The 25,806-nt window shown below is 38.9% G+C and overlaps 2 protein-coding genes across 3 annotated transcripts in view; both read left to right on the top strand.

Annotated features, from left to right (window-relative positions):
* Nucleotides 1–4,239, top strand: part of wdr35 (WD repeat domain 35) — a 98,869-nt gene extending 94,630 nt beyond the window's left edge. For both annotated transcript variants that reach the window (XM_063036502.1, XM_063036512.1), the window contains one exon: nt 3,759–4,239. In XM_063036502.1, coding sequence (XP_062892572.1) covers nt 3,759–3,909 — 151 coding nt within the window. In that variant the 3' untranslated portion in view covers nt 3,910–4,239. The remainder of the gene's footprint in view (nt 1–3,758) is intronic.
* Nucleotides 4,240–4,404: 165 nt separating this feature from the next.
* Nucleotides 4,405–16,658, top strand: ttc32 (tetratricopeptide repeat domain 32). The gene is made up of 3 exons (XM_063036524.1): nt 4,405–4,655; nt 7,385–7,548; nt 16,362–16,658. The coding sequence occupies exons 1-3, from the start codon at nt 4,405–4,407 to the stop codon at nt 16,487–16,489; spliced, it is 543 nt and encodes a 180-aa protein (XP_062892594.1). The 3' UTR covers nt 16,490–16,658.
* Nucleotides 16,659–25,806: the final 9,148 nt, after the last annotated feature.

The following is a 25,806-nucleotide window of genomic DNA, read 5'->3' as shown; positions in this document are numbered from 1 at the left end:
CCATATTCATTTAGATTCCCATTTATATATAAAATCTTCAGGTCTATTTTCTCCTATCTTATCTAATTCTATTCTAATCCATGCCGGTTTTTGATCATCAAAAAAGATGCAATAAATCTAAGTTGATTTGCTTTATAATAATTCTTAAAGTTTGGAAGTTGTAACCCTCCTAACTCAAATTTACATGTCAATTTTTCCAATGATATTCTTGACATCTTACCTTCCCAAAGAAATTTTCTCACACATTTATTTAACTCTTGAAAAAATTTCTGTGGCAATTGTATTGGTAATGTTTGAAACAAATACTGTAATCTAGGAAATATATTCATTTTTACAACATTGACTCTACCCACTGTTATTGGTAGTATCATCCATTTGTCAAGATCTTCTTGAATTTTTTTTCAATAGTGGTAAATAATTAAATTTATATAAATCCTTTACATCATTATCAAGACTTGTACCTAAATACTTTATACCATTTACCGGCCATCTAAATTGGGTTGCTAATCGACATTGGCTATAGTCCCCTTTAGTAAGAGGTAAAATTTCATTTTTATCCCAATTTATTTTATACCCTGATACTTTTCCATATTCATCCAATCTAGAAGACTATTTATGTAACGAATGCTGTGGGTTTGTTAAGTAAATCAAAACATCATTAGCAAAAAGATTAATTTTATATTCCTCCTGATTAACTCTAAAACCCATAATATCTGGATCAATTCTAATTAGTTCTGCTAATGGCTCTATTGCCAGTGCAAATAAAGCAGATGATAATGGACAACCTTGTCTAGTTGACCTTTTTAACTGGAATGGTGTTGAAATTTGAGTATTTGTCACTACTTTAGCATTAGGGTTAGTATTTAAAGTTTTAATCCAGTTTATAAAAGATGTTCCTAACCCATATTTTTCTAATACTTTAAATAAAAAATCCCATTCCAATCTATCAAATGCTTTTTCTGCATCCAAGGCTACTACTATACTCATCTCCTCCCTTTTTTGTGCCAAATGAATTATACTGAGTAGCCGAGTTACATTATCTGCCAATTGTCTATTTTTAATAAATCCTGTTTGATCCTTATGTATTAATTTTGGTAAATATTTAGATAATCTATTCAATAAAAATTTTTGCTATTATTTTATAATCCGTGTTCAACAAAGAAATAGGCCTGTATGATGCTGGTTTTAAAGGATCTCTGTCTTTTTTTGGCAATACTATTACAATCGCTGTTGAAAAAGATTCTGGGAGTTTATGTATTTTTTCTGCTTGACGTATTAACTCCATAAAGGGAGGAAATAATAAATCTTTAAACTTTTTATAAAATTCAGGTGGAAAACCATCTTCTCCTGGAGATTTATTACTTTGGAGTGATCCTAAAGCTTCTTCAACCTCTTTTAACGTAAAAGGCATATCTAATCCCTTCTGTTCTTCCGAATTCAATTTTGGAAGAGTTACTTTTGATAAAAATCTTTCTATCTCATTAACATCATTTTGTGATTCTGATTGATATAATTCAGAATAGAAACTTTTGAAGGTTTCATTAATTTCTAAAGGTCTATAAGTAATTTTATTTGCACTTGTTCTAATTGCATTTATCGTTTTGGAAGCTTGTTCTGTTTTCAACTGCCAAGCAAGAATTTTATGTGCTCTCTCACCTAACTCATAATACCTTTGCTTAGTTCTTATGATTGCTTTTTCCATTCTGTATGTCTGAAGCGTATTATATTGTAACTTCTTATTGACAAGTTGCCTTCGTTTTTCTTCTGTCAGGTCTTTGAGATTCTTTTTCTAATTTTGTAATCTCTTTTTCCAATTGATCTAGTTCTGCCATATATTCTTCCTTAATTTTAGATGTATAACTTATTATCTGACCCCTCAAATATGCTTTCATCGCATCCCGTAGTATAAATTTATCATCCACTGAATGAGAGTTTGTATCCAAAAAAAATTGGATCTGCTTTTTCATAAAATCACAAAAATCTTGACGTTTTAATAATGTTGAATTAAATCTCCATCTATAAGCCACTTCTTCCTTATCAGTCATTATTGTCATTAATAGAGGAGAATGATCTGACAATATTCTTGCTTTATATTCCGTATTTTTCACTGTGTTGAATATACATTGATAATAGGAAAAGATCTATCATTGAATAAGTTTTGTGTCTATTAGAATAGAACGAATAGTCTCTTTCTTTAGGATTAATTCTTCTCCATATATCAATCAAATTTAAATCTTTTATCAATGATCAAGTTAGTTTTACTACTTTCAATTTTGTGACAGCCTTAGTTGATCTATCTAAGACTGGGTCTAGGCAAAAATTAAAATCTTCTCCTATTAATATTTTTTCATGTGCATCAGCCAAATTCAAAAAAGCTTCTTGTATGAATTTTGCATCATTTTCATTTGGTGCATAAATATTCATGAAAGTCCATAATTCAGAAAAAGTTGACAGTGTATAATCACATATCTCCCCACAGAATCGGTTATAACATTTTGTATTCTAATTGGTAACGTTTTATTGATCAAAATTGCTACTCCCCTCGCTTTTGAATTAAATGAAGCTGCAACAACACTACCCACCCAATCTCTCTAATTTCTGATGTTCTGTTTCTGTTAAATGCGTTTCCTGTAAGAAGGCTAAATCTACGTTCATTTTCTTAATATGTGTTAAGATTCTTTTTCTTTTCACTGGTCCATTAAGCCCATTAACATTAAAACTCAAAAAATTCAATAAATTAGTCATTATTCCTAACAAAGTTAATCCAATCTAAAACATTACTTAGCTTCTCAACTTTGATAGACGATGGGCCAAATGGCCTAATTCTGCTCCTATGTTTTACGCTTTTATTACACTGGGTTAATCCAGTTTAGTTTTTTCCCCCCCTCTTCTTTTCACACCCACTCCCTTCTCCATCTCCCACTAGAGGAAGAAATTCCTTTTGTGTACTTGTCTGAAATGAAATCACTTGTTCGTTGAATTTGGTGGGAAGAGTTTTTCGGCTTTGGTTTGCAGAAGTTTTTTTTTGCAAAAGAATCATCTCATAGAAGATCTGTGTATTGTTGGGGTAATCATTCCAGACAAATATCACTGTATTGACAAGGACAAAGACATTATTGGTATCTTCAAATTTCTATATACATGTATGTCATCATGTCCTACCCTGAAATTGACTGTCTTCCAGGTATTCACAGTAGAATCAATGAATAAACTACACACAAAGACTGATAAACAACCAATGTGCAAAAGAAGTGCAAAATATAAAAAACTATTAAGAATGGTAATTTGAACACTTTGATTGCTTTGAGAAATATTATTTGTATTCCTCATGGTTTTTCAATAAAAATTTAGGTCATTAAAGGCAATAAAATTGACAGCATGATCAGAAAGGTAATAAAAATATCATAAATGTATTGCTGCGATTTTTCTCACGTTTTAAATTATACACAATCGTAAAGCTTCAGTGAAAGTAAACACTATTTTGAATCTGAGCATCTTAACTACAGCTAAATGGTTTCCCTCAAATGACATTAAGGAGGCTTCATTAGTGTAACACGAATAAAATGCCAGAGGAACAGTGTAGCTTGCATACTGCTGACAGTTGCTGCTCCAAGATAAGCAAGCTGACAGTTTTTGTTCATTATTGATGTTGAAAGTAATGAAGAATTAATGCAAAGAGAAAACTATTTGTACTTTCATATTGTATTATGACAATTGAAATCTTAGGAATGTGTAAATGCTATTTTCTCCCCCAACAGTGGCGAAGGGAAGCTTCCAACTTGTATTGTGACAGGACGGCCTATTGCAGACTACCAGTTCTGGATGTGTGGCATCTGTAAACATTGTGCTCATGAACAAGATATCAGCAACTACAATTTCTGCCCCCTTTGTCATAATCCTGTGGGATAAACCAGCATCGACTAATCACTTTGGATCTTGTTTCCAAATTAATAGTACAGTGTCTAATGTAAAAGTGTTAAATTTATATTGAATTTTTATGCCTTCAAATATATTTTCTGAAAACGATTTACATTTTAACAATGCTTCTCATGAAAGTAGCAGGATGTAGAAATAAACTTTATTATATTGAAAAAAATACTCGAGTTCATTGCAGTTTAAAAAACAACAAACTGATTTATAGTCTTCACTCTTAGAATTTCAACATCAATACTTCCAAGTAGGTCACAGGTTTAAAACAAACCTTATTTTAATTTTCCATAACACCTCCATTCCTTCCCCTCTCTATCGGTGTTTCTGCCTACCTCTCCCTACCTTTCGTACAGTCAGCCGAAATTTCCGTGCTTATTAACGGGCTTGGAGAATTTAATAACAATATACTGACTACAGACAATGGAATCTACTGTTACAACTAAACATGCTAAATAATTGAAAAACATTTTTGTGATGAAACACATCAAGTCTTCAAAATACCAGTTTCCTCGCCACCCCAGTCAAATACGGACTGTTCAAATGCGCAACGCCCCGGGGGCGGATCTGTGCTCGGGTGAAGTGATTACACAGCCGGCCTTGTGCGCCATGGAGTGTCGGGCTGTCCTGGCAAAAGCGGAGACGCAGTTCCAGCAGCAGAACTTCGGAACGGCGGAAGAATGTTACACTGAATTCATTCACTTGTGTATGGAAGGGCACCAGAAACAGTGAGTGTAGATCTGAGCACATTCCCGTCATGGAATTGACGGAGGTTTTAATAACAGCGACAGCGAAAGGCCAGAATACTGATCGGGCCTTTCCGTCGAACCTCTGCATTTTACAGACCGGATGTGATCAGTGATACAGCAACTATAAAAAACACACCGGTAGTGAATCAAGTCAATGCACAGCCACTTAATATCTTACAGAATTACCCCCTTCCAGTGAAAGGTCTTTGTAATTATTCGACGTGCCTTTCAGACCAACGTTAATCAAAAGCACGGGCTTTCAGTGAACTCCCTATTGATCCGGATGAGCAACAGTCAGTTTGTTGAACACTGTCTTACATACAGAATCATGGGCCGTAGTCTCAGTTTGTTTACCAGTTTCTTTTTCACCACCGTGACCACTTGCCCATTATTCTCCTCCTGCACAATTTTAATGACTTAACAGAACTGTACAGTTCGGAACTGGGCTCTTCGGCCCAGCTCGTCCTTACTCACCGAGCTAGTCCTATTTGCTCGCGTTTGGCACATGAAATTCTAAACTTTCTCTGGCCATATAGCTGTTAGAATGTGATTTAAACATTATAATTGAAGCCGCCTCCACAACTTACGTGGGTCAACTTCTTACATATACCCCCCTCCCATAATTTCTGTCCTCTAATTTTAGACTTGTTACCCTAGAACAAAATGACAATAGTCATCCATCTTATTTATGCCCCGTCGTTATTTTAAGAAGCCTCCTAAGTAATCAAGTCCCAGCCTATCCAACCTCTTTATCTGTCCCTGTACTCCTGTACTTCCAACCCAGGTTGTTAAATAGGGTTATTATTGTTATAGGTATTGAGGTATAGTGAAGATCATACAGATTAATTTATTACAACAATGCATTGAGGTTATGCGGAATAAAGTTTAATTCTGTATAGCAGAGTGCTGAACAAAAAGTGTGGAATAGAGGGTTACTGAAAAAGAGTAAGGTACAAGATCTTGATGAGGTGAATTGTGAATTCAAGAGCCCATCTTATGATCATAGGGAACTAATCAATAGTCTTATAATAATAAGCTGTTTGAGAGCCTGATATGTGCTTTCAGGCTTTTGTATCTTCTGCCTGTTTGGGGGCCAGGATTGAGAGAATGTTGGGGTGGGTGGGTATTTGATTTTGGTAACTGCTTTATTGAGGAAATGAAAAAAAATATGGATACAGACCAAGCAGGGGAGGCTGGCTCTGTGACGGGCTGAGCTGTGTCCACAGTTCCCTGCAGTTTCTTGTAATGAAGGCAGAGCAGTTCATTATAGTACAAATGGACAGGATGCTCTCTGTGGTGCATCAATAAGAGTCAAGAAGGACATACCAAATTTCTTCAGCCTCCTGCTGTAAATGGGAGCATGCTCACTACCCCCTGAAGTCAATAACCTGCTCCTTTGTTTTTGTTGACATTGAAGGAGGGAGTGTTGTCATGACACCATGTCACTTCCTTCCAGCACTCTGACTCATTGTTGGGATTTAGAATATATGTCTAGTGCACATTCCGGAGCAGAGGGTGGTGGTAATGCACCGTTAAGCTGGATGCCGACCGCTGTAAAACAAGATACAGACAGACAGACTCATTGTTATATGAGATACAGCTCACTTGATGCTATCATCTGCAAATGTGAGGATGCAGTTAGACCAGAATGTGGCCACACAGTTGTAAATGTATAGGGAGTAGAGTAGAGTAGAATTGAGGGCTGAGGACACAGCCTTGTGGGGCACCAATGTTGAAGATATCATGTCAGAGGTGTTGCTGCCTATTCTTACCGATTGTGGTTTATTGGTCAGAAGTCAAGGATTTGGTTGCAAAGGGAGGTGCTGAACCCTAGGTATAGGAGTCTGGAGATGAATTTGCTTGGAATTAAAATGAAGGCAGAACTGCATGCAATGAAAAGTCAAATATATGCATCTTTAATGTCCCATTATTCCAATGATGAATCCAGGGCCAGAGAGACATGGTGTCTCCTGTAGACCTGTTTTGGCAATTGGCAAATTGCAATGGTTTGAGGTTGGAGTTAACATGTGCAATGACCAGTCTCTCAAAGCACTTCATAACAGTGGATGTCGAGCCACTGGGTGTTCAGCATTAAGGCACATCATCTTGTTTTTCTTAAATATTGGGATGATAGTGGTCTTAAGTAAGATCCTCAGATTCAACCAGGGAGAGGTTAAAAATATCTGCAAACAGTGCATCTGCAAACACTGTTGAGGTGGTGGTGACATTCTAATCCCCCTTTGTTCAGAAAGTGCACAGAGTGCATTAAGCTTATTGGGAAGGAATGTGCTATTGTCTGCAATGCTGCCTGGCTTCATATTGCAAACTTTCCCAATACTTGTAATATTAACTCATCCTTAACAGATGAGTATTTCCAGCACTCTACGTTTCAAGTTTTTAGCCTTTCACACTCATAGAATTCAATTTCATTTTTCATTCCAACTCACAGCTCACCACACACCGAGTAGAATAAATATTGGCATTCCTTGATTACTAATGCAGTTGTTTATACAGTATTCTGGTTCACAAAGGTTGCACTTAAGATGTAAATTGTCATTTTCTGAGTTATTTTACTCACAGGAAGCAGAGAGTTAATATTCAGCCTTGTGCTGTATATCATATTAGAGCCAGTAACAATTTAAAATCAGAGCATAAGATTGGTGTTAATAACATTTGTGTAACATGTAGTACTCTTTTTTGTTGTCCAGCAAATGTGCTCAGGACTTGGCTAAAGCATACAACAACAGAGGCCAAATCAAGTACTTGAGAGTAGACTTTTACGAAGCTATGGATGATTACACATTAGCAATTGAAAACAAGGAAGATTTTGAAGTTCCATATTATAATCGAGGACTAATAAAATATAGATTAGGTAATGCTTTTCTTTTTAGTCTATGTGTATTTCCATAATAGAGAATTAACATTACATCTGTTTTATCATCAATATCTACCTTTAAATTCTGATCTTTAATATGTGTTGCAATGTACAGTACTTACAATCATGCTGGTCATAATCATGGTGAAAACTTGTGTTCTTGACTACTTTTCAGGTAAATTCTCTGCTGCCTTACAGAATCTTGAACCCTTATCTAGGTGTTGGCTGAGATCTACTTAGACTGAGACTCAGCAAAGGCCTTCAGTAATTAGCCTCATCATTGTGAAATGAGAAAGTGTGATTTTATCAATTATACCCCCTTTAGCAATTCCGTAAACAAGTAGTTTAGGAACTATTCAATTTAAAATTAAATTCCACCTTATGGTTACCTGGTCAAAATAGTGAACACCTGTTTAATTGCCTCACCACTTCCTAGAAGTCTCAACATCCACACAATTAGAGGCTTTGAGAGAGCACTTTATAGTCCTTTCATTTAGACAGCCTGACCTGATACAAGTTCTTACTTCAGAGATACTTGAGGAAGAAGACATTCTAGGCATGTGTATGGGTGATTCGGTTTACAAATTCCTCAGTGGACTTCTGAAAGCGCAAACACATCCAATATATATACAGTGACATGCAAAAGTTTGGGCACCCCGGTCAAAATTTCGGTTACTGTGAATAGCTAAGCGAGTAAAAGATGACCTGATTTCCAAAAGGCATAAAGTTAAAGATGACACATTTCTTTAATATTTTAAGCAAGATTGCTTTTTTATTTCCATCTTTTACAGTTTCAAAATAACAAAAAAGGAAAAGGCCCAAAATAAAAGTTTGGGCACCCTGCATGGTCAGTACTTAGTAACACCCCCTTTGGCAAGTATCACAGCTTGTAAACTGTTTCTGTAGCCAGCTAAGGGTCTTTCAATTCTTGTTTGGGGGATTTTTGCCCATTCTTCCTTGCAAAAGGCTTCTAGTTCTGTGAGATTCTTGGGCCATCTTGCATGCACTGCTCTTTTGAGGTCTATCCACAGATTTTCGATGATGTTTAGGTCGGGAGACTATGAGGGCCATGGGAAAACTTGAGGTAGTCCATTGTGGATGTTGAGGTGTGTTTAGGATCATTATCCTGTTTTAGAAGCCATCCCCTTTTCATTTTCAGCTTTTTTACAGACGGTGTGATGTTTGCTTCCAGAGTTTGCTGGTATTTAATTGAATTCATTCTTCCCTCTACCAGTGAAATGTTCCCGGTGCCACTGGCTGAAACACAAGCCCAAAGCATGATCGATCCATCCCATGCTTAACAGTTGGAGAGGTGTTCTTTTCATGAAATTCTGCACCCTTTTTTCTCCAAACATACCTTTGCTCATTGCGGCCAAAAAGTTCTATTTCAACTTCATCAGTCCACAGGACTTGTTTCCAAAATGCATCAGGCTTGTTTAGATATTCCTTTGCAAACTTCTGACACTAAATTTTGTGGTGAGGACGTAGGAAAGGTTTTCTTCTGATGACTCTTCCACGAAGGTCATATTTGTGCAGGTGTCGCTGCACAATAGAACAGTGCACCACCACTCCAGAGTCTGATAAATCTTCCTGAAGGTCTTTTGCAGTCAAACAGGGGTTTTGCCTTTCTAGCAATCCTACGAGCAGTTGTCTCGGAAAATTTTCTTGGTCTTCCAGACCTCAACTTGACCTCCACCATTCCTGTTAACTGCCGTTTCTTAATTACATTACGAACTGAGGAAACGGCTACCTAAAAATGCTTTGCTATCTTCTTATAGTTTTCTCCTGCTTTGTGGGTATCATTTATTTTAATTTTCAGAGTGCTAGGCAGCTGCTTAGAGGAGCCCATGGCTGCTGATAAAATAAAACAAAAATAATACACTAATCTTGTTTAAAATGTTGAAAAGAATGTTTCATCTTTAACTTTATGACTTTCGGAGATCAGTTCATCTTCTACTCACTTAACTATTCACAGTAACAGAAATTTTGACCGGGGGTGCCCAAACTTTGCAGGCAGTATTGTCGGTTCCAAGAAGGCATTGCAAAAAAACAATTTGCTTCGGTAACTGGGTGTCCACAGATGACTGGAGATTTGGTCTCCAACCACCAAAAGGAATTAAGAAAAATTTTTATGCAGTAATTATGGAGGTTTTGCTGAAACAACTAAATTGCTAGAAAATGTTGGACATTAGTTGATAATGTGAAGGATGAGAACGCACATCTACCAGAGAGATTTCAAAAGAAATTTGTAAGAGATATGTATAGAAAGAATGAATTACTTTCTTGGCTGTGTTACTTTCACCATTTACCAATGGTGGAATTGCTAAATGTATCACTTAGAATTAAACAGTCCTCACAGACCGAGTCTTTTGACCCAGATCCCCCAAAACACTTCCTGTTCACGGACGTGTCTAAATGTCTTTTAAACAATGTAATTGTACCCAACTACTGCTTCTTCTCAAACACGAGGAATTCTGCAGATGCTGGAAATTCAAGCAACATGTCAAAGTTGCTGGTGAACACAGCAGGCCAGGCAGCATCTCTAGGAAGAGGTACAGACGATGTTTCGGGCCGAGACCCTTCACCCGAAACGTCGACTGTACCTCTTACTAGAGATGCTGCCTGGCCTGCTACGTTCACCAGCAACTGATGTGTGTTACTGCTTCTTCTAGAAGCTTGTTCTAGATACTCATCAACTCTTAAAAAAATTAGGGCAGAAATTGCTTCTCAGATATATTTTAACTGCTTCTCCTCTAATTTATGCCCTCTAGTTTTAGACTCCTCTATACTGTGAAAAACTCTGTGGCTATTCACCTTATCTGTATGCCTCATGATTTATAAAGGTTACCACATGCGGCCTCCTGTACTCCAGGGAAAAAGCTGTCCTGTCTGTCCAGTCTATTCTGTATAATTTCTGGCTTAATGACATCCTTCCTATACACAGGTGACCAAAATAGCACACAGTGATTATCCTGATGAAGGGACTTGGTCCAAAACATTGACTATTTATTCCCGTCCTTAGATACCGCCAGATCTGCTGAATTCCTCCAGCATTTTGAGTGTGTTGCACAATATTCCAAGTGCAGTCTCACTGATGTCTTGTATAATTGTACCATGGTGTCCCAGCTCTGGAACTCAGTGCTGTGATAGATGAAGGCAAATGAACCAAATGTGTTATTCACCATGCTGTCTACTTGTGCCTCCACTTTTAGGGAATTATGTTCCTGTACCTTTATGTCTTTTTGTTCTACACTTTTCACAGCCTACTGTGAAAGTCCTGCCCTGATTTGACTGAGTTAAATTCTATTTGCCATTCTCTGGCCTACTTCTCAAATTGCTCTAGATCCCCTTGTAAGCCAGGATAACCCTTTTCACATCCACTGTACCACCAAATTTAGTGTTATCCGCAAACTTGTTGACCATGTTCACAACATTGATATTCAAGTCGTTAATATAGATGACAAACAATAGTGCACCCATCACTAGTCCCTGCAGCAAACCACTGGTCACTGGCCTCCAGTGCGAGAAACAGCCTTCATTTTAATCACTCCACACTTAACTGCTGCCGTCTCTTGTTCTCGTTCTAAATGGAACTTGCATATTGCTTTGCTGAACCTGAATCCAAAATGGTCAACTTCCTACATTATTTTAAACTCTTCATAACTTGTATAAAGCATAATTTGATCCATGATGTAATCAATTCTCATATCAAGAAAGCTCTTCAACAGCTGTTTAGTACTTGAGACAACAAAAAAGCTATAACTTGTTGAAATGACAGTTTAATCATCTCTAGCTTTCACTATATCTGTCACTGCCTTCCTGTTTTCCTCCATCAATATTTCTTTGATCTTGGCCTCTCTCAATATTTTCCCCTGGTGTTTGCTCAAAATATATTCAACTTGATTATCTTCCTTTTCTACATTATCAGTGCTTTGAGAATGTTTATTCATTCTTTTGAGTCCTTGTAAATTGTAGTTTCTTTTACACATCACTTTCATTTAGTCATTGAACACCTTGGAGTTCCAAAGTCAACATTTCTTAATTTCCAGTTTTTATTTTGCTTTCACTCTTCCAAGCCTTATTATGATTTTACAATATAGCCATCTGTTGGCATCCATAGAATTAATTTATACCTATATAATGCAGGACCAAACCTGCCAAACCTGCCTAACCTGCCTATATGTGCAGTCTGCCATCTAGAGGTGAGACAGAAGTCTGTAATCAGCCACCCAGTGAAAGTAAAGTGGGGGGGGGGGGGCGTGGTTTGAGTAACAATAAGTGTGGAAGTTTGTATCAAAGTTGGAATTACACCATTTTAATTCTCAAGCTATAACTTTTAAAATGTCTGTTTCATGACACTATTTCTGCAGTTTCATTTAAAAATCATTGTTTAATGTGATCTTCCTTTAAATTGTGTTTAGCTGCATAGAAGATCGAATAGTATAGTACAGGGACAGGCTCTTCGGTGCACAATATTGTGCCAAACTAATTAAGCTAATGATGCCTAATCTCTTCTGCCTGCTCAGGTCCATATCCCTCTATTCTCTGCACATACCTGTGCATATCTAAAAGCTTTTTAAATGCCGTTAGCCCATCAGCCTCACCATGACTGCTGGCAACACATTCCAAGCACCTACACTCTGTGTCAAAAACACTTGCCCCACACGTCCTCTAGTATTACACACATCAACCCTGGAAAAACAATACTGGCTGTCTAACTATATCTCTCATAATTTTGTAAACTTCTGCCAAGTTTCCCAGCAGCCTCCACTGCTCCAGAGAACATTCTAGTTTGTCCAACATTTCCTTATAACACATGCCCTCTAATCCAAATAGCACCCTGGTAAACCTCTTCTGAACAATCCCCATGGCCTCCACATCTTTCCTGTATTGGGCCAACCAGAATTGAATACAGTACTCCATATATGACCTAACCAGAATTTTACATAGCTGCAATATAACTTCCTTACACTTGATCTCGGTGCCTCAACTAATAAAGACCGGCATACCACATATCTTCTTTACCACCCTATCAACTTGTGCAGCCACTTTCAGGGAATGATTGACTTATACCCCACATGGTGATAAGGATCCTGCTATTAATGCTGTACTTTGCATAGGATCATAAGACACAGAAGCAGAATTAGGCCATCTGGCTCATCAAGTATGCTCTGCCATTTGATCATAGCTAATTTATTTTCTTCCCAACCCCATTCTCCAGTCTTCTCCCATTAATTTTTCATATTATTACTAATCAAAAAGCTATCAACCTTCCCTTTAAATCTACCCATCTGTGGCAATGAATTCCTTAGATTTACCACCCTCTGGTTAAAGAAATTCCTCCTCATCTCTGTTCTAAAGGGTCCTTTTATTCAGAATCTGTGCCTTCTCTTTCTAAGCTCTCCCACTACTGGAAACATTTCCTTCCACATCCACTCCATCTAGGCCTTTAAAAATTCAGTAGGTTTTAATGAGATATTCTCCCTCCCCTCATACTTATAAACTCCAGCAAGTACAGGTCCAGAGGCATCACATGCTTCTCATATGTTGACCCTTTCATCCCTGAGATTATTCTTGTAAATTTCTTTTGGACTCTCTTCAACACCAGCACATACTTTCTTTGATATAGGATCCAAGGCTATTCATCATACGCCAGAAGTGGTGTGACCAACATCTTAAGACTTAAGCATTGCAACCTTGATTTTGTATAGTATTCCACTTGAAATTAATATTTCAATTGCATGTGGCTTCCTTACTATTAATTCAACATTCAAGTTAACTCCAAATTCTCTGCACTGCTGATCTGTGAATTCTCTCCCACATTAAGAAAATAGTCTTTGTCTTTATTAATTTTACTAAAGTACATGATCATACACTTTCCTACTTTTTATTGCCTATTCTCCCAATCTGTCCATGTCCTTCTGCAGACTCCGATTCTTCAATATGACCTCCACCTTCACAAACGTAGCTACAAAGCCGTCAATTCTTTCATAGAGTCAAAGAGAAGTGCAGCACAGCCCTTCGTCCCATCTAGTCCATGCTGAAAGCATTTAAACTGCCTGCTACTATCGACATGCACCGGGACCAGATCCCCACTATTCATGTACCTGTCCAAACTTCTCTTAAATGTTGAAATCACGCTTCCATGTAGCAACTAGTACTGGCAGATCATTCCACACTCTCACAACTCTCTGAGTGAAGAAGTTTCCCCTCATGTTCCTCTTAAACTTCTCACTTTTCTCCCTTAACACATGACCTCAAGTTGTACTCTCACGCAACCTCAATGGCAAAAGCCTGCTTGCATTTACCCTATCTGTATACCTCTATCAAATCTCCCCTCAAACTTCTATGTTCTAAAGAATACAGACCTAACCTATTCAATTTTTCCTAAAAACTCAGGTCCTGCAGACCCGGCAACATCCTTGTTAATTTTCTTTGTACTCTTTCAATCTTGTTTACATCTTTCCTGTAGGTTGGTGACCAACAATGCGCACAATACTTCAAATTAGTCCTCACCAATATCTTATACAACTTCAACTTGACATCCTATCTCATGTACTCAGTATATTGATTTATGAAGGCCGATATGCTAAAAGCTTTCGTTATGATCCTCTCTCTGTGTTGACACTTCCAATGAATTATAGACCTGTATTTCCAGATCCCTTTGTTCTACCACACTCCTCAATGCCGTACCATTCTCTATGTAAGACATCCCCGGCTGGTCCTACAGAAGTGCAAAACCTCGCACTTGTCTATATTAAATTCCATCTGCCATTTTTCTGCCTATTTTTTCCATCTGATGCAGATCCCTCTGCAAGCCATGACAGTCTTCCTTACTGTCCACTACTCACCCAATCTTGGTGTCATCTGCAAATTTGTTGATCCAGTTAACCACATTATCATCCCGATCATTGATATAGATGACAAACAACAAAGGACCCAGCTCTAATTCCTGCCGTACAGTCAGAGAGGCAACCCTTTACTACCAGGCCCTGGCTTCTCCCAAAAAGCCAAAGTCTAATCCAATTTACTATCTCATCCTAATCATCAGCATATAATGTGAAAAATGGCTGACTTAACACTGACCCCTGCAGGACAGCACTAGTTGCTAGCAGCCAACCAGAAAAGGCCCTGTCAGTCAATTAATCTTCTGTCCATACTGGTTCCTTTCCTCTATATTGTAGGCTCCTATTTCCTCTATCAACCTCATACGCAGTACCTTGTCAAAGGCCTTCTGAAAATCCAAATAAAAATTCACTAATTCTTTGCAAAAACAAGGAAATCTGCAGATGCTGGAAATCCGCAGATGCTGGAAATCCAAGCAACACACACAAAAAATGCTGGTGAACGCAGCAGGCCAGGCAGCATCCATAGGAAGAGGTACACTAATTCTTGTTTGTTTAGTTTGCTTCAGAATCAGAATCAGATTTATTATCACCAGCATGTGTTGTGAAATTACTTTCTCAAAGAATTCCAACAGATTTGTCAAGCAAAATCTCCCTTAAGGAAACCATGCTGACTTCAGTCTATTTTATCATGGGCTTCGAAGTACCCCTTTCCTTTTACATTTGATTTACCAAAATACCACACCTAATACTTAGCCAAATTATTCTTTTATCTGTCCTTTCCCTGCCCTTGTATATGGGAAACTTCTACACCATCAAAAATGCCACTAACCTTTGTGTCATCCTGAAAATGTACTAACCTTCCTGTTTATGTTTTCATCTGTCATTTACCAGTATCATAAACAGCAGAGCTCCTAGTGAAACTCCATTAGTCACAGACCTCTAGCCCAAATAACACCTATTCATCACTACCCTCCGGCTTCTGTGGGCCAGCCAATTCTGAATGCAAATAGCTCACCTTCGATCCACTGTTTTCTAATCTGGATGAGCCTACCACGAGGGTCCTTGACAAATGCCTTGCTAAAATCCATGTAGAAGATATCCGCAGCTCTAGCCTCATCAACCACTTTGGTGACCTGCTTGGAAAATTTCAGTCAAGTTAGTAAGACATGACTTGCTCCACACAAAGCATGCTGACTGTCCCTCATTAGTCCATGCTTATAAATCCTATCGCTAAGAATCTTCTCTTATAGTATCCCTACCACAGTTTCTAGGATCAGTCCTATTTCCCCATGAATAAAGGAACAACAGTAGCTACTCGGCAGTCCCCTGGGACTTCACCTTTGGCTAGAGAGCACATAAAACGTATTGATCAAGGCCCCATCAATTGCATCTCTTGTCTCTCGGAATAACAGATACTATATTGCATCAGGCCGTAGGGACTTTAAGAGACCCAACACTATCTTCCTTAATCTTGAAATGCCCTAACATATTAACATGCTCTACATCTGGCTATAGATAGCACTTCCAAGGTTCCTTCCAACGTCACGCACAATCTTAACAAACAGACTGTAATTCCACCAGTGTTACTTGTTCAATATCCTGGAATTTACAGAATCCTGCTATTGTGGGATTAGCATCACCAGATTTCTCAAGACAGTAACACATTAGCAATAAATATAACTTTGTTGTCCTATCTACATATGAAGAACTTTAAAAATCAATAATATCTCACTGCATATTATTGGAAAGTTTGTCTTTTGATGTCAGTGCTTTATCTGCAGTATCAGCTTACACTAGTATGCACCTTGTGAATTCTGCCTCCACTGATTTTTGTTCTATGTTTTCCTATTAAAATGGGCACTTTAACTTTTAGATTTAGTTCAGTTATGGAAAAAGGGCAAATTATCTACAGGTTTTAACAAACGGAACATTTGAAATTACTTGTAAAATTTTCCTTTACAGGATTTTTTGACCAAGCTTTGGAAGACTTCAGGAAAGCATTGGCCTTGAATCCAGATTTTAAAGATGCCAGATTGAGCCTTGATCAGACACTAATTGATAAAAAAGAGAAAGAGAGTAGAGAATATTAGAGACATGGCACTTGGGGTACAAACATTGGTTTTGTGTGTGTATAATTTGAATGTACATTTTTAACATTGCTTACTTTAATTATTTTTAGTATGTTAATTGTTAAAGCTCATAATGCTAAACAGATTGTGTATCTTTTGTGAAATATGATACAATAAAAATGTGGTATCTATATAATCAATCATTTTTATTCCTTGACTTGAATCTTGTGAATTGAGACAAAACAGTTTCTACTTTAAAACAGCAGAAAGATTAAAACATCTCGTTAGTCAGCTAGCTGTTTCTCCAGCACCTGTAACATTAACCAGTTGGATTCCATAAGACTTATGCCTGGAAATGACATTGCTTGACAAATGCACCCTAACTTTGTTATTCTGCTAGGCTTACCCAGAACACCAGTCAGTATATGATGGTTGTATAATTCAGTAATTTTCTACCTTAACAAACCCTTATGTTTCATTAAGATTATAAATTCTACATTCCTTCCTCAGACAATTCTCTAGTTCCAGTAATCAGTCTACTTGACTTCTGCATGGATTTCATGGCAAGTGTTTGCTTTCTTAAATAAGGGATCCAAATCCGTACATAGTACTCGAGCACCTGTACAGCTGCCTCAAAACTTTCCTACTTTTGTACTCCATAACAATTGCAAACAAAGGCCAACTTTCCATTTGTCTACCAGTTTACCATGTGTACCTGCGTGCTAAAGTTTTGTACATCTTGTATAACAAGATCTCTAAATATCAATGTTCAATAACTTTGAACAATGATAGAATGTTGAAAGCAGCCAACTACTTGCACTGCAGAACACCTCCCTTGCTGATCAGTGGGAGCTAGTCCATGCTGGTTAAACAGCTTGGTCAAATGGCGAGCGATCCGTGATTCCCCATGTTGTTTGCCAATCAACAGAAGATCTGAGCCACTCTGCTCGTTATCCAGATGCTGATGCTAACCACTGAGTGGGCCTAACTTTCTGGCAAAAATAATATTAGGAGAGATGATTTTTCATTCCTGGGATGTGGATGCTGCTTGTAAACGCAGTATTTAATGATCATCTCAGTTGCCTTTGAGAAGGAAACTTCTTGAGTTGCTGCGGCGTTTCTGGTGAAGATGCAATACTGTTAGGTGAAGAGTTTCATAACGTTAACACAGCAACATTGAAAATAACAAAGATATATCTGAATCAGGATAGTGCATGTCTTGAACAGTAACCCACACAGTGTTGATCCTATGTACCATGGGTCACTGATGGGGTATACAAAGTTACTTAATCAGCTATGTAAGTGATAATGATAGTTTACACAAAGCAAATTAGATGGGTGCATTTGCACACCAATAGGCATAAACAGTGTGTATTTTGTGTGGCTTGTGAAGGCATTTGGAATGCATCTGTGGAATGAGTCAAAAGTGACTGTCGTTCATTATTCAGAATGAATAAAGATGACAGATTTCTATAAGACAGGAGCAGAGTTAGGCCATTCAGCCCATTGTATATGCTCTACCATTCCATCACGATTATTTTATTATCCCTCTCAACCCATTCTCCTGCCTTCTCCCCATAACCTCTGACACCCTGACTAAACAAGAACTGATCAACTTCTTGCTTTAAATGTACTCAAGAAACGTCCTCCATAGTGGTCTGTGGCAGTGAGTTCTATAGATTCACTATGCCCTAGCCAAAGAAATTCCTCTACATTTCTGTTCTAAATACCCATCTCTCTTAATGAATATTGTCCAGTAGCACTTGCATCTATGATGATGAAATGCTTTGAGAGGTTGGTTTTGGCTAGAATCAATTCCTGCCTCAGCAAGGATCTGAACCCACTGCAATTTGCCTATCACCACAATAGAAACATAGAAAATAGGTGCAGGAATAGGCCATTCAGCCCTTCAAGCCTGCACCGCCATTTATTATGATCATGGCTGATCATCCAACTCAGAACCCCGCCCCAGCCTTCCCTCCATACCCCCTGACCACCGTAGCCACAAGGGCCATATCTAACTCTCTCTTAAATATAGCCAATGAACTGGCCTCAACTGTTTCCTGTGGCAGAGAATTCCACAGATTCACCACTCTCTGTGTGAAGAAGTTTTTCCTAATCTCGGTCCTAAAAGGCTTCCCGTCTATCCTCAAACTGTGGCCCCTCGTTCTGGACTTCCCCAACATCAGGAACAATCTTCCTGCATCTAGCCTGTCCAATCCTTTTAGGATCTTATACGTTTCAATCAGATCCCCACTCAATCTTCTAAATTCCAACGAGTACAAGCCCAGTTCATCCAGTCTTTCTTCATATGAAAGTCCTGCCATCCCAGGAATCAATCTGGTGAACCTTCTTTGTACTCCCTCTAAGGCAAGGATGTCTTTCCTCAGATTAGGGGACCAAAACTGCACACAATACTCCAGGTGTGGTCTCACCAAGGCCTTGTACAACTGCAGTAGTACCTCCCTGCTCCTGTACTCGAATCCTCTCGCTATAAATGCCAGCATACCATTTGCCTTTTTCACCGCCTGCTGTACCTGCATGCCCACTTTCAATGACTGGTGTATAATGACACCCAGGTCTCGTTGCACCTCCCCTTTTCCTAATCGGCCACCATTCAGATAATAATCTGTTTTCCTATTTTTGCCACCAAAGTGGATAACTTCACATTTATCCACATTAAATTGCATCTGCCATGAATTTGCCCACTCACCCAACCTATCCAAGTCACCCTGCATCCTCTTAGCATCCTCCTCACAGCTAACACTGCCACCCAGCTTCGTGTCATCTGCAAACTTGGAGATGCTGCATTTAATTCCCTCATCCAAGTCATTAATATATATTGTAAACAACTGGGGTCCCAGCACTGAGCCTCGCACTGACCCAGTACCCCACTAGTCACCGCCTGGCATTCTGAAAAGGTCCCATTTATTCCCACTCTTTGCTTCCTGTCTGCTAACCAATTCTCCACCCACACCAATACCTTACCCCCAATACCGTGTGCTTTAAGTTTGCACACTAATCTCCTGTGTGGGACCTTGTCAAAAGCCTTTTGAAAATCCAAATATACCACATCCACTGGTTCTCCCCTATCCACTCTACTAGTTACATCCTCAAAAAATTCTATGAGATTCGTCAGACATGATTTTCCTTTCACAAATCCATGCTGACTTTGTCCAATCATTTCACCGCTTTCCAAATGTGCTGTTATCACATCTTTGATAACTGACTCCAGCAGTTTCCCCACCACCGACGTTAGGCTAACCGGTCTATAATTCCCCTGTTTCTCTCCCCCTCCTTTTTTAAAAAGTGGAGTCTATTGCAGACACAATCTCATTGGCTCTCCACGCAGCCTTGGATCACCTGGACAATACAAATACCTATGTCAGGATGCTGTTTATTGACTACAGCTCAGTATTTAACATTATTGTTCCTATAGTTCTGATCAAAAAGTTTCAAAACCTGGGCCTCTGTACCTCCCTCTCCATTTGGATCCTCGACTTCCTAACTAATCTGTGCAGCTCGGAAATAACATCTCCACCTCGCTGACAATCAACACTGGCACACATCAGGTATGTGTGCTTAGACCTCTCTCTATACCCATGACTGTGTGGCTAGGCATAGTTCAAATGGTATCTATAAATTTGCTGACAGTAGAACCGTTGATGGCAGAATCTCAGATGGTGACGAGAGGGTGTACAAGAGGGAGATATATTAACTAGTTGAGTGGTGTTGCAGCAATAACCTTGTACTCAACATCAGTAAGACAAAAGAAATGATTGTGGACATAAAACACAAATTTACAGCACAATACAGGTCCTTCGGCCCACAATGTTGTGCCAGACATGTAATCTACTCTAGAGACTACCTAGAATTTCCCTAGCACATAGAGCATAAGACGAGGGCACACAAACCAGTCCTCAGAGGGACCAGAAGTGGAAAGAGCGAGCAATTTCAGGTTACAAGTTGTCAATATTTCTGAGTATCTAACCTGGACTCAACATATTGATGCAAGTACAAAGAAGGCATAACAGCAGCTATATTTCATTAGGAGCTCGAGAAAATTTGGTATGCCACCTAATACAGTTGCTAATTTCTACATATGTACTGTGGAGAGCATTCTAACTGGCTGCATCCCTGTTTGGTATTGGCGGGGGGCGGGGGGCTACAGCACAGGATCGAAGTAAACTTTGTCAGCTCCATCATGGGCACTAGCCTCTGTAGTATCCAGGATATCTTCAAGGCGCGATGCCCCAAAAAGGCAGCGCACATCATTAAGGATCCCCAACATCTAAGACATGTTCTCTTCTCATTGCTACCATCAAGGAGGAGACATAGATGCCCGAGGGCACACACTCAATGACTCCGGAGCAGCTGCTTCCCCTCTGCCATCCGATTTCTGAATGAACACTGAACCCTTGGACACTACTTCACTAATTTTTTGTATGAATTTTTTGCACTACTTATTTAATTCAACTATTTTATATTACAACTATATTATGCTGTAATTCAGTTTTTTCTCACTACTGACTCAACCAAGTTAACCTTCAGGGGATCCTGCTCAAGCACTCACAGGTCCATTTGTGCCTCTGATTTTTGAATTTTATCCTCATTTAGAAAAATAGTCTATGCCTTTATTCCTTTTACCAAAGTGGATGACAATATATTTCCCTGCATTCTATTCCTTCTGCCACTTGTTGTCCATAATCCCGATCTATCTAGGTCCTTCTGCAAACTCCCTGCTCCATCAAAGCTACTTGTCCCTCCACCCTTCCTTGTATCGTCTGCAAACTTGGCCACAAAGCATATAATTCCATCATCCAAATCATTTTCATACAACATGAAAAGAAACAGTCCCAATACTAGCCCCTTCAGAACCACTCAGAGGACAAAGGGATTAATTAGGAAGGGGAAAAAAGATTATGAGAGAAAACTGGCAGGGAACATAAAAACTGACTGTAAAAGCTTTTATATGTAAAAAGGAAAAGACTGGTAAAGACAAATGTAGGTCCCCTACAGACAGAAACAGGTGAATTGATTATGGGGAGCAAGGACATGGCAGACCAATTGAATAATTACTTTGGTTCTGTCTTCACTAAGGAGGACATAAATAATCTTCCAGAAATAGTAGGGGACAGAGGGTCCAGTGAGATGGAAGAACTGAGCGAAATACATGTTAGTAGGGAAGTGGTGTTAGGTAAACTGAAGGGATTGAAGGCAGATAAATCCCCAGGGCCAGATGGTCTGCATCCCAGAGTGCTTAAGGAAGTAGCCCAAGAAATAGTGGATGCATTAGTGATAATTTTTCAAAACTCGTTAGATTCTGGACTAGTTCCTGAGGATTGGAGGGTGGCTAATGTAACCCCAATTTTTAAAAAAGGAGGGAGAGAGAAACCGGGGAATTATAGACTGGTTAGCCTAACGTTGGTGGTGGGGAAACTGCTGGAGTCAGTTATCAAAGATGTGATAACAGCACATTTGCAAAGCGGTGAAACCATCGGACAAAGTCAGCATGGATTTGTGAAAGGAAAATCATGTCTGACGAATCTCACAGAATTTTTTGAGGATGTAACTAGTAGAGTGGATAGGGGAGAGCCAGTGGATGTGGTATATTTGGATTTTCAAAAGGCTTTTGACAAGGTCCCACACAGGAGATTAGTGTGCAAACTTAAAGCACACGGTATTGGGGGTAAGGTATTGATGTGGATAGAGAATTGGTTAGCAGACAGGAAGCAAAGAGTGGGAATAAACGGGACCTTTTCAGAATGCAGGCGGTGACTAGTGGGGTACCGCAAGGCTCAGTGCTGGGACCCCAGTTGTTTACAATATATATTAATGACTTGGATGAGGGAATTAAATGCAGCATCTCCAAGTTTGCGGATGACACGAAGCTGGGTGGCAGTGTTAGCTGTGAGGAGGATGCTAAGAGGATGCAAAGTGACTTGGATACGTTGGGTGAGTGGGCAAATTCATGGCAGATGCAATTTAATGTGGATAAATGTGAAGTTATCCAGTTTGGTGGCAAAAACAGGAAAACAGATTATTATCTGAATGGTGGCCGATTAGGAAAAGGGGAGGTGCAATGAGACCTAGGTGTCATTATACACCAGTCATTGAAAGTGGGCATGCAGGTACAGCAGATGGTGAAAAAGGCGAATGGTATGCAGGCATTTATAGCGAGAGGATTCGAGTACAGGAGCAGGGAGGTACTACTGCAGTTGTACAAGGCCTTGGTGAGACCACACCTGGAGTATTGTGTGCAGTTTTGGTCCCCTAATCTGAGGAAAGACATCCTTGCCATAGAGGGAGTACAAAGAAGGTTCACCAGATTGATTCCTGGGATGGCAGGACTTTCATATGAAGAAAGACTGGATGAACTGGGCTTGTACTCGTTGGAATTTAGAAGATTGAGGGGGGATCTGATTGAAACATATAAAATCCTAAAGGGATTGGACAGGCTAGATGCAGGAAGATTGTTCCCGATGTTGGGGAAGTCCAGAACGAGGGGTCACAGTTTGAGGATAAAGGGGAAGCCTTTTAGGACCGAGATTAGGAAAAACTTCTTCACACAGAGAGTGGTGAATCTGTGGAATTCTCTGCCACAGGAAACAGTTGAGGCCAGTTCATTGGCTATATTTAAGAGGGAGTTAGATATGGCCCTTGTGGCTAAAGGGATCGGGGGTATGAAGGCTGGTGCAGGGTTCTGAGTTGGATGATCAGCCATGATCATAATAAATGGCAGTGCAGGCTCGAAGGGCCGAATGGCCTACTCCTGCACCTATTTTCTATGTTTCTATGGACTTGCTAAGCAGCCTCATGTGCAACACCTTGTCAAAGGCCTTATGAGAATCCAAGTAAACAACATCCACTAACTCTCCTCACTGTTAACCTTATTACCAATTTTATTATCAATGGCAAACTCATTAATTTTGGATCATCAAGTTAATATTGCACACACATCACAAAATGCAACAGATCCCACTGCATAAAGTCTTGGCAAAACCTCTATACTGTATACGACACTAATTTGTACTATTTTCACTCAAACTTTATATTCCCTCTTTTTTTAAAAAAAAAGGTCAAATTTATCACATTGTTTGGCCTTGATGAACACATGTTATGCCGTCATTCAGAACTTATTCCCAAATAATTGTCACCACTGATGTAAAGGTGACTGGTATATTGTTATTCAGTCTCTCTTTTACTATTTTTAAAGTAACAGTATTAGATTAGAAACATTTGCTTGCAGCTGAAGTGCATTAGAAACTTCCATTGAGTCTTTAAATGTTCTGAAATTTTTAAAAATTTGGACCTGTCAATTTATCATTTTTAAAGTCTCTTTACTATGTCCTCTCTGCATTTATCATTTTCAAATCTTTCCATCCTTCTTTAACCTCAAACATGTACATCAACTCCTGCTTCCATGAAGACAGATGCAAAGAATTTATTGAAAACTTTACGTCTTCACATTTAGGCTGAAATTTTGGTCATTAATTTCATTTCCTCTCTCTTCCAACTAATTTCATGCAGCTAGAGAATATTTTCAAGTGCGATTGTAACTACTAATACTTTTTCCTTGCAACCTTTTCTTTTCTATCTCCTTATTCCACCCCTACTCCTTCTATATACTTCCAGACTTTATATTGTGTTGTTTTGATGTTGGTCCAGGGTGTTTATCATGCCTTGTATGGTTCTAGGTATTCAGGGGAATCAATACTTGAAGCACCCCTTGGGTGCTCTCAAGTTTCAAGTTCTAAACTTTCACTATCCTCTCCTTGAATGCATCTGACACGGAACATCGAGAGTAGCAGGTTAGCTGCTGTGGGTTGTGTATCCAGAGATCTGCACCTTTCTGGGGCCGACTTTCTGGGTGAAGAGCTTGGAAAGAGTGACACACCAGAGTTTTAACATTGTAAATCAACGAATTGTTTGTTATGTCTCTCTCCTCTCTTGCTGTGAAATGGGGACATCTCTTTTTCCCTTATTAGGAAGAGAGAGAGAGAGCTTGTGGTATGTCAAATTACTGAGTGAACAAGTAATCTTTGGGGTACTGCAAGTCTGTGTCTTTTTGATGCTTTGCTGCATGCTTGAGTGCTTGGTGGAGGGTACTGATGCTTTTTTTGCTGGTGGGGGTGGAGGGGTTTGTCGTCTTGCTGCTGTTTGTGTGTGGGGGGAGTTGGGAGGCTTTGGGTTTCTAACATTTAACTGTCATTCATTCTTTGGGGCACTCCTCTGTTTTGTGGATGTTTGCAAAGAAAAAACGTTTCAGGATGTATATGGTATAGATTTCTCTGACATTAAATGTACCTACCTATTGTCCTATTAAAGAGCATTTTTGCTAAATTACTTTTAAGTCAGTAAAATTGACCTTAACTAATCTAGAAATTTTATTCTGAATCGATTTTTTATCCTTTTAAATAACTGAAAAAAATCTTTGCTCGCTGCCTCCCATTGTCTATGCTTTCTACTTGTTCAATTTTTCCTCAAATTTACCCCTCTCACTGGAATTGCTATGCATTTATTACAATGAAAGACCCTCCTAAAGACATTTCAACAAGCCTGGTCCTTCTTGATTTTTAACTCTGTTACCATCCTGGTTCACTTTAGGATGGTTGAAATCCCCTAATATTACTATCTGCTTAATTTTTTTCACCATGAGAAATTTCCTTCTGACTATTAGGGAGCCGAATGTACAATCCAATCAACGTGATACTTGTTTTCTCTTGTTCCTCAATTCAATCAATTTAGCCTATTTAAAAATCTTTCTAGCACCTCATCACTCCTTATAGCTCTGCTTGTTTTTTAAAAAATGTTTCTTCCGACTCATCGCATCTAGATAGTTAGGAATTGTTCGCTCTGCGTAATAAGAATTCTGCTTCAATAGGCAATGAATGAGAATTCCCCCATGGGTTTATGGAGGCTGCGGAAATGGCCAATTGATTACGGGTAGATGTATTCCTCCATGTTTGAAAACGATGCTCAATGAAATAGTTACTCGAATTGCCCTACTAATAGGTTACATGTTTAGAAATGGTTGCAATAATTACCAAGTCAAACTTAAAATATATATTCTTAAAAGGCGGCCTTTACATTGTTTTTGGGAACCAGGAACAACTGGCATTGAAACAAAGGGGAACATTCTTGAATTTCTGATTCGAGGAATTTCGCAGTAGTAAATCGGTAAATTGAAACAACTGGTATGCAATAAAATCTCATAAAATGAATTACTGCTTAAAATTCCCGAATGTGACGTCAAAAAGGACAACGCTGTTATTTGGTAAAAGTGACAGCTTTGTTTGAAAGTCATCAGATATTGAGATGTGAACACGGAGCGCGGA

The sequence above is a fragment of the Mobula hypostoma genome, chromosome 2, assembly GCF_963921235.1.
Source record: "Mobula hypostoma chromosome 2, sMobHyp1.1, whole genome shotgun sequence".
NCBI lineage: Eukaryota > Metazoa > Chordata > Chondrichthyes > Myliobatiformes > Myliobatidae > Mobula > Mobula hypostoma.
The sequence above is the reverse complement of the archived record's forward strand: the minus strand, read 5'-3'. Positions and strand labels throughout refer to the sequence as shown.